This window comes from Gopherus flavomarginatus, chromosome 7 (assembly GCF_025201925.1).
Source record: "Gopherus flavomarginatus isolate rGopFla2 chromosome 7, rGopFla2.mat.asm, whole genome shotgun sequence".
NCBI lineage: Eukaryota > Metazoa > Chordata > Testudines > Testudinidae > Gopherus > Gopherus flavomarginatus.
Window position 1 is genome coordinate 70731375 of NC_066623.1, and position 15152 is coordinate 70746526.

The following is a 15152-nucleotide window of genomic DNA, read 5'->3' on the forward strand; positions in this document are numbered from 1 at the left end:
GAAGTGGTGTTATAGATGTATTGGTCCTAGAACATTACAGAGACAAGGTGGATGAGGTAATAGCTTTTATTGGACCAGCTAGATCACAGAAAACCCCCTTGGGAACTGCCACCGGATGTGCCAAGACTACTTCTGCCCCTGCTTTCCTGCCAGCTCAGGACTCCAGCACCATGTCTTGCTGAGCCAAACACGCCCCTCTGCTCCAACAAAGACCCAGGGTCTGAATTACTTGCCCCAAAGCTGCAGACTTAACTGAAAGTCGCTAACAGAAGTGTGCTTGTCTTTAACACTCAGATGCCCCACTCTCAATGAGGTCTAAACCCAAATAAATTTGTTTTACTCTGTATAAAGCTTATACAGGGTAAACATAAATTGTTCACCCTCTACAACACTAACAGAGAGAAATGCACAGCTGTTTGCCCACACATACTCTGAGTTTAATAAAATCACTTTTTACTTATTTATTATTACAGAAAGTAGAATTTAAGTGGTCCCAGATAACACAGTAAGTCACCAAGCAAAATAAAATAAAACATGCAAATCTATGTCTAATCAAAATGAAACTTGGAGGTGCTTCAGCAAGTTTTTTTTTTTCTTTTCCTCAGACTGGACATCTTCCAGGCCTGGGCACAATTCTTTCCCCAATACAGCTCTTGTTCTAGCTCAGTTGGTAGCTAGGGGATTCTTCATGATGGCTCCTCCCCTTTGTTCTCTTCCACCCATTTATATATCTTTTATACAAGGCGGAAATCCTTTGTCCCTCTGGGTTCTCACCCCCCACTTCTCAATGGAAAAGCACTAGGTTAAAGATGGATTCCAGTTCAGGTGACATGATCACATCACTGTAAGACCCCAAACCTTCATTCCTCCCAGCCTGACTCACAGAAAGGCTTGCCTGCAAACAGAGCTATCCACAATCAATTGTCCTGGTTGATGGGAGCCATCAAGATTCCAAACAACCATTAATGGTCCACACTTTGCATAATTACAATAGGCCCTCAGTTATATTTCATTTCTAGTTTCAGATACAAGAGTGATACATTTATACAAATAGGATGAACACACTCAGTAGATTATAAGATCTGTAATAATACCTTACAAGAGACTTTTTGCATGAAGCATATTCCAGTTACATCATATTAACTCATTAGCATATTTTTATAAAATCATAGAGTGCAACGTTGCACATCCAATATAATTTAACATTCTTCTTCAAGTAGATACATCCGTGTATTCCATGCAGATGCGCACACACCCAGTGCACTGGAGCCAGAGAACTTTACCTAGCATGGGGCAGTGTTCCACCCATGGGGCGGTGCTCATGTTTCATGGTCTTAGCATGTTAGCTCCGGTAGAACTATCATGTGTCTGTCTATCCATGCTGGGAAACAAATACTCCCAGCTGCAGTTTAGATATATCCTATTAGTCCTTGTTTTAGGTGTGGCACCTTACGTGTTTCTTACAACTATCTTAAGTGAAGGGTGCAGTCACACATCAGTTTTACTGACATTTTAACTCAATCTGCAACTAGGTTTCACCCTGCTCACAATATTATTGATCTACCACCATGCCATATATTAAACCACCTCTCTATACTGGTGCAAAAAGAGTCATGGTACAGGGGTTATGGGGTATAAGCTCTCATGCATGAACTCCTTACCACCTGCCCCCATCTCCACTGTGAAATTGTAGCAGTTCCCTTAAAATATCACCAGAGGAGGAAGCAGGATTTGTCCCTCAGGAAACATTTACTGGAAAATAATACAAAATCACTGGTTTTGTATCTCCATAAATATAAATGGTACTTTTGTCTCTTAATGACTGTTTCCATTTTACTGCAACTTCCACCAGGGAGCTATGTGCTAAACATAATCAGTGGATGATTGCATGAGGGAGGCTGAAGTCTTTATCAGCTGTTTTAAAGCATTCTGTATTGAATCTTCTGTACAACAGAATTAGGTTGTGCTCTTCTTAAAGAATATTCAAGCCATCAGAACATGGTGTTTAGGCCTCTGGGTAGGACTTTACTTGTTCATGTGTTTGTATATCGGGTTAGGGAATCACTTTTTTAACTATTTAATGGATTAACACAAGTTTTTATGTTCAGTCTACATACCACAGAATTCATCCACAAAAAAAGTGGTCTTTACTAATGGACAATACATAGAAACTGGATGTATGTCTGATAAGTGGTTGGTAGGACTGTCTCATAATAGTCTTTTTTTGATGTTTCTGATGTAGTAACTTCTAATACCCCAGGGATGTTGTTGATCTCCTTTGTTACAGAGTTTAAGGAGGTAAGGATTTCACACATAGTTTTTAATCAATCAGTTGTTCCACGACTGTGGAATAGCCCAAAAGAATCATCCCAAAAGTATGGATAGAGAGGTTCCCTGCATTACAGAAACAAAGTTCACTGATATAAATTAATAATCATTGGAAGAAAGAGAAGCCATCTGAGAAACTGTTTGAGAGGGAATTACAATTCCACCATATACCAGCATAGTTCATTTCCCATTCCAAATTTCATGTAATGTGCATAAACATTTATAAACATATTTTGTACAGTTTTATATATAAAATGTTTTATATGGCATCTTTTCACGCTGAAAGACAACAAACCCTTTCATAAATAAAGGGCCAAGTCATCCTCATCGCTGAATGGAGATGGCCCCAAAATTCACAAAGCTAGACCAGCCTCACTGAAGTCTAGTCCACACTAGAAAAGTTTTGTTGGTATAGCTATACTGGCTAAACCCTCCTTGTGTAGCTGCAGTTACACCAGCACAAAAAAAAAAAAAGTGTTCTTGCCAGTATAGTTTATACTGGTTTGGCATTCAAAATACATGAATGCTATGTTGTCTGGGATCTATGGTATTAGTCCCCAGCGATCAACTGGAGTAAATAAATTCAGTGCCAACTTCTATTAATTTACAATACACAACCAATAGTATGGAATTCCAGGGGGAACTCAGGCATGAGGATTTCCCTGGAGATCTTTGGACATTAATTGTCCCAGATGGCCAAGCCCCCTAAGTATAACTCTTTCTCAAAGCCCAAGGACTCCTTCCTCCCCCCACCCAGGCAGGGGGATGGTAATGAGTGAGATATGAGAGAGAGATAGTATGCTGTAATGCAACTACCTCAAGTTTCAGGGCTGCACAAGGATGGACACTGCAAAACAGTAACAGTATGGCAAATTCTGCCCAAGTACAGATGTAGAGTAACAGTTTCAAAAACACTGTAGTCCCACTTTCAACAACGATTTACAAATTTAGGAGCCAAAGTCTTATTGAAAGTCAATTTTGAAAATGAAATTTAGAGTCCTAGGTTACTTAATTGCTTTTGAAAATTGCACCTGCAGTGACAAATCAAAAACTATCTAGTATTTGCTTAAAGTCCTTAAATACTTTAGCATAGAATGGATAGAAGTGAATATATTTTCTGAAATTAGGAGGACAAATTGACTTACGTGTTTCTTTAATATGCCTTTTCTTTTGAGGAAACCATAAATGTTCATGAAATCCAGGTATTTTAGATCACTTGATTCATAAACATCTGAGTTTCCCCTCCTCCTGCTTGTAATTTAACAATCACAAGGTGCATGGCAAAAGAGAGTTTCACTCAATAATTCACACTATGGCAAATCAAATGACTGTGAAACTGAATTCTGAGAAAAAAGAACGAGGCGTACTTGAGGCACCTTAGAGCCTAACAAAATTATTTGGGCATAAGCTTTCAAAACTTACTTCATCGGATGCATGCAGCAGAAAATACAGTAGGAAGATGTGTATATATATACACACAGTGAACATGAAAAAAATGGGTGTTGCCATACCAACTATAATGAGACTAATCAATTAAGATAGGCTATTTTCAGCAGGAGAAAAAAAACTTTTGTAGTGATAATCAGGATGGCCCATTTCCAACAATTGGCAAGAAGGTGTGAGTAACACTAGTGGAAAAATTAGCATGGGGAAATAGTTTTTACTTTGTGTAATGACCCATCCACTCCCAATCTTCATCCAAACCTAATTTAATGGTGTCCAGTTTGCAAATTAATTCCAATTCTGCAGTTTCTCGTTGGACTCTGTTTTTGAAGGTTTTCTTGTTAGAGAATTGCAACTTTTAGGTCTGTAACTGAGTGTCCAGGGAGGTTGAAGTGTTCTCCAACTGGTTTTTGAATGTTATAATTCTTGACGTCTGATTTATGTCCATTTATTATTTTGTGCAGAGACTGTCTGGTTTGGCAACACCCATTTTTTCATGTTCTCTGTGTACATATATCTTCCTACTGTATTTTCCACCGCATGAATCCCATGAAGTAGGTTTTAGCCCACGAAAGCTTATGCCCACATAAATTTGTTAGTCTCTTAAGGTGCCATAAATACTCCTCGTTCTTTTTGCTGATACAGACTGACACAGCTACCACTCTGAAATCTGAGTTCTGAGATTTACATAAGAGAATTGCTCAGCAAAAGCCATCAATCACTATAACAGTCAGCAGTGCAATTGTCCAGCTAATGTGTGGAGGTGTTGTAAATGATCAGAATCCCTTTCATTTGCAGATAGGTGGTAACTCTTTCTTTTATTTGAGTAGTAAGCACATCAGAAGGGAAACCTAATTTTTCTTCAATCCTTCAAATGCCTTTTTCTAAGATCAGTACTTACTTTTGCTGATATTTAGCACCGCAATTCTAGCCTGAAAATATGCACTGTAGAAACATGACGGACTGTTTTTCCTGACATAGAAACAATATGTGAAATGCACTAATGGTATCTACCTACACATGTTGTTAAATGTGCTCTTACAAAAAAGAGAGGAAAAATGGTGTTGGGAAATACCAGTTTCTGTTCTAGTGTTACAGAAAATACAAAATATTTGTTTCTGGAATAACAAATGGAAGAATTCCAAAATGTTATGTTTATTAATAGTATTTCAAATCTGTTTGGAGTTCAATCATTTTTAGTCTGCCTTATAGAAATAACACACTAATCTTGAGAGCTTCTGAAATCATTTCAGCTTTGTATACAACACTGACATTAAATCTGGCGAGTCAATAGGATAAAATGTCAATGCAAACTGAAATGACTGCTACACAGTATGGTGACTTGCTCAAACATCAGACAGTGCACTAGATTAGCAATTTTGCAGAATAATCTGTACTTCGTAGTCTTAATCAGTAGTATCAGAAATGTTCACTGCAGGAGAAAGTCATCCCAGTATGGAGGCCTACTAAAGGTCCTATACATTTTTAAAAAATCTTTCATCTAACGTGGTTAAAGAGATGCATACTCTTTTATGGGCCCTCTGTCCTGGGATAAATTTCACCCTGCTAGTAAAAGATGCACAGTTTAAAAATCATCTATATATTTTGCTCTTAAAAAAAACTAAGAAAAAACTGTTTCGCTGAACTACTCATTTTTCTGCAATTAGGGGCATTTTCTTTGTAAAGTAATTAAGGCCTTGGATATTAAATTTGGCCTGTACCATTAGCCATCATTGGTGAAGACTTCACTGAACAGCTCAGGAAGGAAATTCCAAGCTCGTATTTGTTTTCTTGATCCTGGGCTGGACCTTCATTTAACTCAGAGCAGAATATAGGAATAATCCACATGTTTGACTGTGGCGGGATTTTGGGGAGAGGCAGGGGATATGGGATTGCTAGCAAGAATGAGCAGGGGAAACATGCTGAGTTTTGTAATACTAATATGCACTAGTTTGGAGGTTCTTTCCACAGTACAACACATTTTGGCCCAGTATGTCACTTCACAGATTCCTGTGCACATTGCATTAAGGCTCCTAATCAACAAAGCAGTTAAATAAATTCTTACCTTTTTAAGTACATGCTTAAATTAAACATATTTAAGCAAGTGCTTAAAGTTAAGCACATACATAAGTGCTTTGCTGAATTAGAGCCAAATTCTACCATATATTGCACTCATGAAATTGAATTTTTACCTTTTGACTTGTTTGGAAAATTCAGTGGAATCCATTGATATATAATGGGGTTTGTTGTTGGGTTGTTTTGTTTTTTGTTTTAAATACCGGTAATAAAATTCCTTTCTTTAAAATTCTAGTATTATCTGCTCTGATCATTCTTTGACTTGTATATAGACTCCAGATACAAATTTCTCATTAATAGACTCATCACTGTATCCATGAGCTAACAAGGACAGCAAATAAACACTTTTTTTTACTCAAGTTAAATGATCTCTCCAGGTTGTTAAGCATCTTTGTCTTCAATAAATTGGATGTTTTCAGTTCTTAAGCATGTTGTTTTTCAACCTAATTAAAGGCACTAAGAACTGATGTTTACCAGACTTTATGAAAGCAGGAACATTTTATTGGCTAATGTACTGGTACATTCAGTGAAACTTTGAAGCCAGTGGGTGTGATAACTACATTTCATGTAGGATAAATGTAAAAAGCAATTAAGCTACTTTATGGAATAAGATAGCTGAAACAGTAGAAGTCACCACCCAAAAGGAAGGTCATGTGCAAGTCCACTAAGGAAAGGGTTTCACTGGGGCTGAATACAAACAAAGGAGATGGGTACTGTTTGATGGAGCTGTGCGTGAGAGAGACAGAAGCAGCAGAAACTCCATGGAAGTGGACAGAAAGCTGTAGGAAGTCCCATCAGTTTCTCTCCACTAATGGAAACAATCTATAAGGTTCTGAATATTGGCTAAGGTTCAGGTCAAAAGGGATAACAGTATGTTAGGCAGAAAGGAGGATGAGACTGAGATGTCTAGTTAATCACAGAGATTTATTATTTAACATTTACCTAAGACTTTTGGGCTAAACTGTGCCGTTTAGGCACAGATGTGAGTATGGGGCATCGTCGGGGAGTAACAGAAGCATTGCCTCATCTCAGCTCTAGCTTCTTCCCATCCCTTTGGGAACACACACTCAAGTTGCATTTAGTTTGTGTATCTAACCTTTGACATTTTTTTTTCTTTTACATAACACTCTTTCCCATGTTTATCACATGGAGCTTAAACAATCAGCATAGCATGGACACAAAGAAATAGGGGTTTTTTTTCTATTTTTTAAAAAAGTGTCCCATATCAGTTTGTATTATGAAACAAAATACAACAGGAGAATAATTCTCCATCTCCACTCCCCTCAGTAAGAGTCCATACTACTGTCTAGCATTAATGACCTTCCCCAACGGATTTGGATTTCAAAACAAAACAAAACTGCAGGCATAGGCAATGTATATGCAAGGACATAAGACCTCCACACAGATTTTCAACAAATGTTGCTATCTTCTCCAGAATCTAAGCTTCCACTCGAAAATGGACCAGATCCTCAGCTGTAACTCAAAATAGTTTTATTGATGTCAACAGAGACGTGCCAATTTACACAAGTTGAGGAAATGGTGCATGGTAGTGAAAATGGCCATGTCACTGTAAACCAATTCATTATTGTCTTTTTCAGTTTTTTTCTCCTGCTGATAATAGCCCATCTTAATTAGTCTTGTTGTAATTATGGCAATACCCATTTTTATGTTCTGTGTATATATATCTTCCTACTGTATTTTCCACTGCATGCATCCAATGAAGTGGGTTTAAGCCCACGAAAGCTTATGCCCAAATAAATTTGTTAGTATCTAAGGTGCCACAAGTACTCCTCAGTTCTTTTTGCTGATACAGACTAACACAGCTGCCACTCTGAAAATTGTTATAAATGGAACAGTTCCATGCACAGAATAAAGATGGAATGTGTTTCTCAGAAGAACCCCATTTATCTCAATTTAATTTTGAAGCCTATTTCTGGTGAGCTGTGCCAGCATTACTAAAGGAAAATAACAAGTTTTAAATATGAAAATAGCGGAACCATATATTGAATACTTTTTCTATCAGTTACAAGACTGACTGAGATTCTGACTAACCAAAAACAGTGATGTTTACACTGTCTTTACTTGCAAAGCAAGAAACTGAGTGGCTTGTAAGGATTTATGGATTTTAAGTAAGCAAATATCTATGATTTAACTATGATTTAATACCTATTAAAATACAGAAGGCTAGAGAACACTAGAAAACAAAAATAAATATCCCAAAAGAAATTCCAGAAATAGCAGTCTGTTGGGTTCATACCAGTGCTCACCATGCCCTCCAGCATCCCAGAGAGAAGGGCATAAAAGGGGGACAGTCTCCAGTTCCTTCACTCTAGTTCTTTTGCTAAGACAAAATGTCTATTGCTAAGGACTTGGCAGTCACAGGGAAGGAGGGCAGGTTGTGGAATACATGTTCATACACATCTGAAGAATCACAGTTACTGTAGGAAAACTGCTGTTCTTTGAGTGATTGTCCACATGTATTCTGCTTCTGGTGACTCACTCACAAGCAGATTTGTATTCTGGAGGTGGTGCTCAGAGTCTATGGGGATTATGACAGCAGGACAGCTCTGCCAAACTGGTTTCTGGATCTGGAGACTTCCAGCAAGGAGGTGGATGCTCAGTCTACTGCAATGATGACAGATCTTCCAAAGTGGGCATGGGATTTAGAGCCTTCAAGCAAGCAGTAGTGCTGGGAGAAGCTGTCAACTGAACTTCAGGTAGTTGCTCTACAAATCAGTGAGATTGGGATACCTGACAGAGAATCAGTAGAGACTGCCTGAGCTCTGGTGGAATGGGTCTTAATCTGTCCATGTGTGTCTGTCTTAGTGGCCCACCATGAAGCACATTTTAACACAGTTTGAGATTCATTTTGACATCCTTTGGGTGAACATAGGTTGACCTTTCTTTATGTCAGCAAATGTAAGGAACAGTCTAGGAGAGTTCTTAAATGGCTTTGTTCTGTGTATATAGGAAGAAACAGACCTGACAACATCCAAAGGGTAGAGTTTAGCCTCTCTCCAGTTGGCATGAAACTTGGGGAAGATGAGAAGTATGTGGATCATCTAGTTAAGATGAAAGTCAGACACCATTTTAAGTAAAAACCTTGAGTAAGGTCTTAGTCACTGTGCCATTTTGGAATACTGTAGAAGGTGGTCCTGCCATGAAGGCCAGAATTTCTCCCATACTACTGGCTGAGGTTTTGTTCTCAGATTCACAAGATCAGTGTACCAAAAATGTCAGGGTCATGCCGAGCTATCATTTTCATTAGAGCTGTGTCTGGCTTGACCTTCAGGGGAATTTGGAGGGTGGGCCTACATGAGCCCTACAGAGCCTGGGATCAGACAGGCATCTGATAGGGAAGTGAAGGAAGTTCTGGATGACTCTGTGGCAGAGGAATGGTATTTTCTTAATGCTGAATTGGCTCTGGAACCTGGAGAGGACTGGCATGTTACTGGGACACTGTGGGAGGTGGTCTGGTCTGATGAACAGTCTTCTCACTTTCCAGTGTCAACAAATCACATTCAGAGCTCTCCAAAAGGAAGAACTTAAGTTGCAACTCTCTGGATTTTTGGCTTCTTTATGAAAAGGAATGGCATATGAAGTATTTTCATGGTGTATGTTTTTTTCCCAGACACAAGACAAGTATTAGAATTCAGGTACTCCATAATAGTTGATATACATGAATACTGGCTTTAGTATGTAAGATGGGACTTGAACTCATGTCCTTTGAAAAGACGGTGGTGTGAATGGTAAATAGTTTGAGAACCACTAACCTAATTAATACATCATGATTGACACTCACACAAAATTCATTTTAGGCCTGGTGAGTTACAAATCTGAATATTAAAGGGCTTTATATTGACTCCTGCTTTCTGAATTTAGGTGAACAGGGTGCACAAGAATGTCAGGAAAGAGGGATTTAAGCAAAAATGAATATTGTACCCAGAAGAATAGAACTATGGTCTGTCAAAAACAAATAGCACACTAATAAAACAGATGACATTCACAAATAAGTATTCAATATTAGTGTAGCATCAATTTTGTGACTACTCAATAATAGCTAGTAACAGCTAACCAGTAAACAGCAATCCTAGAGACCACATTATGTAATCTCCCTTCATTAAATATTGCCAGAAATAAGTGCTGAAAGTATTTGTAATATTCCCAAAATGTCCCCAGAATGAGTCTCTATTCAAAACCATATATCAATCATTCATATAAGTGATAAAGTGATAGTAATAACAGTACAGAATTGGTGTAGATTTTTGCAAAAGAAGTGTGATCCACATTTTATCAGATTTAATAATGTAGTGAACAAGATTCTTTACCTTAACACTTTCATGTATTAATTTAGTACCCAATTCTGATAAATAATTTAAAGTAACAATTTGCTTTGCACTAATCCCTGGGTATGAGTTTACAGTAAAAGTGCTGTCTGTTTAAAAATAACCAACAATCATAGAAAATATTAACAGCAATTCTAGACTGATACAAAGTAGCAATATTTACATTGTTCTTTTTATTATTCATATTTCAAACAGGAAATTCTACAGCTCAATGGACGCTTGCAGTTTGTTCAGTTGCCAATGAAGGTCTCATGCACTACATCTTTTTGGGGGCCGGATCCGATTACCTGGAAGTCAATTTGGATTCAGCATTGACTAACATGCAAGCAAGACTGAACACTTGACTATCAATACTTTGTATCAGAATAGAAAAAGAATCTTTCAGTGTTTTCATGTGATTTTTTTAAATGGCATTGCTACTACAAGTCCCTGCATGATAGCATAATGTACAGGTATATTCACAGCTATGATTTACTACTGCAGTAAAAATGTTGTTGAATGAAAAATGACTTGCCCATAGATAGATGTCCTTTGGAAGTATTAATTTAGCATGCTATAATGAAGAGCTTGCTGATGATGATGCATAGTAGTTTAAATAATAGCATTTTTTAAAAAGACAGTGTTTTATTACTTTAATGTGGGGGGGGGAGCACTTTCCAGTATTTGATTTACTTGACCCACCCATCCACACACACACACAACCTTTTTCATTGTTTAGAATTAAACCTGCATGTTGTCCTTGAAACAATACAAATGAGAGTACTGTATTGGTTCTCAGATCTCTGTCTACCATCCTGATGGAAGAAAAAAAAGTGCACCTACAAACCCATGTAAATTGGATGGCAAAATATGTAGAATTATCACCAGCAAACACTGCTGCTACCTTAAGTATTCTCAACTATTTCCATAATATGACACCATGTTCCCACAGAGGAAACATAGTTTTGGGCCTTCCTATCTAGCAAAAAAATAAAGGTGGTGTGGGGGAGATGATTACAACTTTCCTACAAGTCCTGACTCTAAGGTTGAGAATCCATGGACTTCATGAAATCCATGTATTAACATAGAGCAATGGTCTGTTGTATTACCATAGTTGCATGGATAAACCAAAAAACAACTGGCCTGTCGCAATGTAGATATGCCATAAGTCAGAGGTTCTCAACATTTTTCTCTTGGAGGTCCCCCACCCCTCACATACTATAAAAACTCCACAGCCCACTTCTGCCACAAAAACTGTTTTTCTGCATTGTTAAGAGGTAGCAAGCAGGGCAACTGTCCGGGCCCCATGCTGCCCCGCAGACCTAAGTTGCTCAGGCTTAACTTTCAGCCCTGTGTGACGGGGCTCAGGGTGCTGGCTTCAATCCCTTGCCATGGGGCTTCAACTTTTTGCCCTGGGCCCCAGCAAATCTAATGCTGGCCCTGCTTGGCAGCCTCCCTGAAACCTGCTTGTCATCCCCAGGGGATCCTGGACCCCTGGTTGAGAACCATTGCCCTAATTTACCATATATCAGAACTAGACTGAAGATCTCACTGTGGGTGCCTGAGCCCCATGTAGCTCTGTAATGAATGTATATGATCAGTATAGCTTCTCACAGAGAAAGTTTTAATGTCTGAAGTTTCAAATGCAGAATGTGACTGTTTCTGTGACTTAGATGAGATTTTTTCTTTTTTAATTTAAATACCTTATGGAAAAATTTGATAGTCACATTGAGTTTAGTCTTGTAACTTTCTCATACACTTAAAGAAGTCAAATACATAGTGCACTGATATACAGAAATGTGTAATTGCCTCTCACTTGGCACAGTGTGCAATAATTCCTATCTGTTGTACACCAGGAGGAATCCAGAGGCACAATACAATTGCAGTGCACAATAAATGTCAGTGTTGTTTCTCTCTTTAGGCCACTAAAAGTTACTGCTCTGCAACTTGTGTTTTCATCTTCAGTGGAGAGCTGCAATATAGCAGCATCAATGTCTACTAGCAAGGGCGTTGGGCATTCATAAATCAGTGCAGCTCTGACTGCTAGAGAAGCAAAACGGGAGACCGATCACACAGCCAATTTTCCTGGTGTGAGGGTCAGCACTTCAACCTGTCAAGTCAGCCTCCTTCACTGTTTGGAAGATACAAAGCAGCTTGACTGTCCCCTGAAGGAATCAAGGTAGTTTCTCTCCTTTTTGGATGAGTGTCTCTCTCTCTATATATATACACACAGGCACTCACGTATTGGTTCTCTGTGTGTGTGTGAATGTTTTCTTGTTATACATGGGCTAAAACTCTCTGTGCTATTTGCTATTTACATAACTTGGTAAATAGTAACAGGTCCAGCGTTTCTAGGAATTTCCCTGTAGAAAATGGAAGAAGAGGGAACGGTCGTTAGCAGATCTCTGCTTCCCACCTCCACCCCTCTTTTGTCTCCCTCCGCCGTGTTTGCAGAGCAGAGCTGAACCCCAGTCTCACCTGTCGTCGTTCTGCCATCCTTGGTCTCCCAGCAGCAAATCCCGAAACCTGTACCTGGGAGGAAGAGGAGGCACCTCACTCTCCAGATCCACCATCCTACCCTGGGAGCCAAAGCCTCTCCCCCGTGGCTCAGACAGTAACAATCCGACAAGGAAGCAGGAAACCGAACGGGTTGCCCCAAGCCAGTGCCGGCGTTAAACACACAAAGGCAGAGAGCAGCCTCGAGTCCTGTGCTGGGAAGGGGACGCTCCACAGCATCTGACCCCGTCCCAGCCTCTCTTGCAGAGAGGACAACCGGGGTCGAAAGTTATTTTCTTGCAGTCGCCGCTGTTCGCAGCCTTTCCCTAGGAAGCAGGTGCGGCGGACAGGCAGGGACCAGGGCTGCATTAGATGCACACACGGCTCGCAGGCTCTGGGTTGACAACAAAGAGATGCCTGCCATACGCAGCCATGCAAATAATATTTGGAGCTGCCGCTGACGGGCCAGCCAATGCGATTAACTCTCATTAGCATAGCCCGGAGAAGGTGAGAGGACTCTCTCATCGCCAACCAATGGGATTAAATATATTAGCATAATATGGCTGTGATTTTCTCAATCCCAGACACAGGGCTGGAGTAGCAGCAGAGCCGTGTGACTGCAGGTATAGCCTCAGGGATGCCCAAAGAGAGGCACTGCTCCAGCTATGGATATACAGGACATGTGTAACCGTGCCCATCCTTATCCCAGGCATACCCTAGGGTACCAGGGGACCTCTACACCCAGGCTGGCACTGGGGAGGGGCAGAAGCTGGTTGTGGCCAAGCTGGAAGATAGAGAGGAAGCACCTGGAGGGACCTGTGTCCTGCAATGCAAACTTCCTTAAGGGACTAATTAAATTGAACTGTGAGGTTTTCCTAAATTTCCACCCACAATTCCCAGAAGGGACAGACATTTTCTTCCACAATACCAGAAAAAGCCTTAGGACAGCAGTACAGTTCCTGGGGGATCTAGGAACCATGGAGTGCACTTCAAAATCTTTCTCTCCCACTAATAAGTCTAGTGTCAGTGTGGATGCAAGGTGCTTAGATACTGCATGGGACTGAATTGTTCCTTTGCAGTGTGGTTGCACACTCCCAAGTCAAACATGTGACTCAATCCTGGTAAATCTGTAGTGAAGACATATTCATAGGGGATCACTGCACAGATTGGTCCTTGAAGGGAGGAAGCACAAACTGCCTCCCCTTGATTCTGCATGCCTCACTCTGTCCCACAGTGTTCTTGTGGCACCTAGCACTAGGAGAGGCAAGATATCCAAGGGAAGTGTACATTATCTATTTTAACAGAACCAGTTTGGCATTTGTTTCTTTAAAGGAGCACCACCAACTTGAACATCACATATCCAGCTGACAGTGCTTAACTAGTTGTTTTTAAAAACTACATCTAAGATTACTGTAATAACATATGAGCAAAGAAAAAAATTCTCCGTTTTGTCATTGTGTTTACTTTGCATCTTGTATTCCCAGTATGTGTGCAGTCATTTCTTGGATTTTGCTGGTGGTGTATGCCTCTCCCCAGACTCTACAACAGGGTATTTAATACTAACAGTAGCAGCAGCAAAGAGAGAGGCAGGAGCTGGGAGAAGCCACAGGAAAGATAGCAGAACATCTAATGCCATATGTAATATTAGTCCCCCACATTTGATTCCCTTCAGAATCTACTTTATTCTGCTAAATGCAGCCCTTTTTGTCACTTCAGCAGCAAAAAATGAAGCATTACGATAATTGTCTCATTTTCCTTTCTTTCTTGCAACATTAAGGATCTTTATTTATCATTACATTTTAATAGTTTTTAAATAATGAGTCTTATTCATTTCAGTTTTACACTTGCATAACTGCACTGAAATAATGCCACTGCAAGTGTTATAAAATCATGAGATGAAAAGAAATAATAATCTGAAGGAATTTATTTGGCATCTGAGTATTAGTATTTAGAATTCATTCAAATTCAGGTTTCCAAGTCTATCTCTATAACCGTCGGGATTAGAAACATGCTCCTCTCCCCAGGAGACATTAGCTGACATTCTCACCTAATCATATGCCTTTAGGTGCTGGGTCTTTAAGAAAAACAACAAATATTGTAAGATTTATGATGAAATCATGAGAGTTAGCAACACTACTTTAAAGTGAAATAACCCAGTTGAATCAGGCTCAGGGAGCCTGGCTTTGTCACTTTTCCTCCTTTTTCAAACTGATGAACTCTTTCAGCCCTTTCTGTATTATATGAGGAGCTGAAGACCCAATTTGTGTGTGTCAGGGAGCAACTTCTAAAGAAAACGATAGACGATACAAAGCTGGAAGGAGTTGCAACTACTTTGGAGGATAAGATTAAAATTCAAAATGATCTGGACAAACTAGAGAAATGGTCTGAGATAAATAGGAAGAAATTCAATAAGGAAAAAAGCAAAGTACTCCACTTAGAAGGAACAATCAGTTGCATACATACAAAATGGGAAATGACTGCCTA

General features: G+C 39.5%; 1 protein-coding gene across 8 annotated transcripts in view; it reads right to left on the minus strand.

Annotated features, from left to right (window-relative positions):
• Positions 1 to 13061, minus strand: part of KCNT2 (potassium sodium-activated channel subfamily T member 2) — a 282967-nt gene extending 269906 nt beyond the window's left edge. For all 8 annotated transcript variants that reach the window (XM_050961381.1, XM_050961380.1, XM_050961379.1 and 5 more), the window contains exon 1: positions 12651 to 13061. In XM_050961381.1, the coding sequence (XP_050817338.1) occupies positions 12651 to 12745 (95 nt within the window). In that variant the 5' untranslated portion in view covers positions 12746 to 13061. The remainder of the gene's footprint in view (positions 1 to 12650) is intronic.
• Positions 13062 to 15152: the final 2091 nt, after the last annotated feature.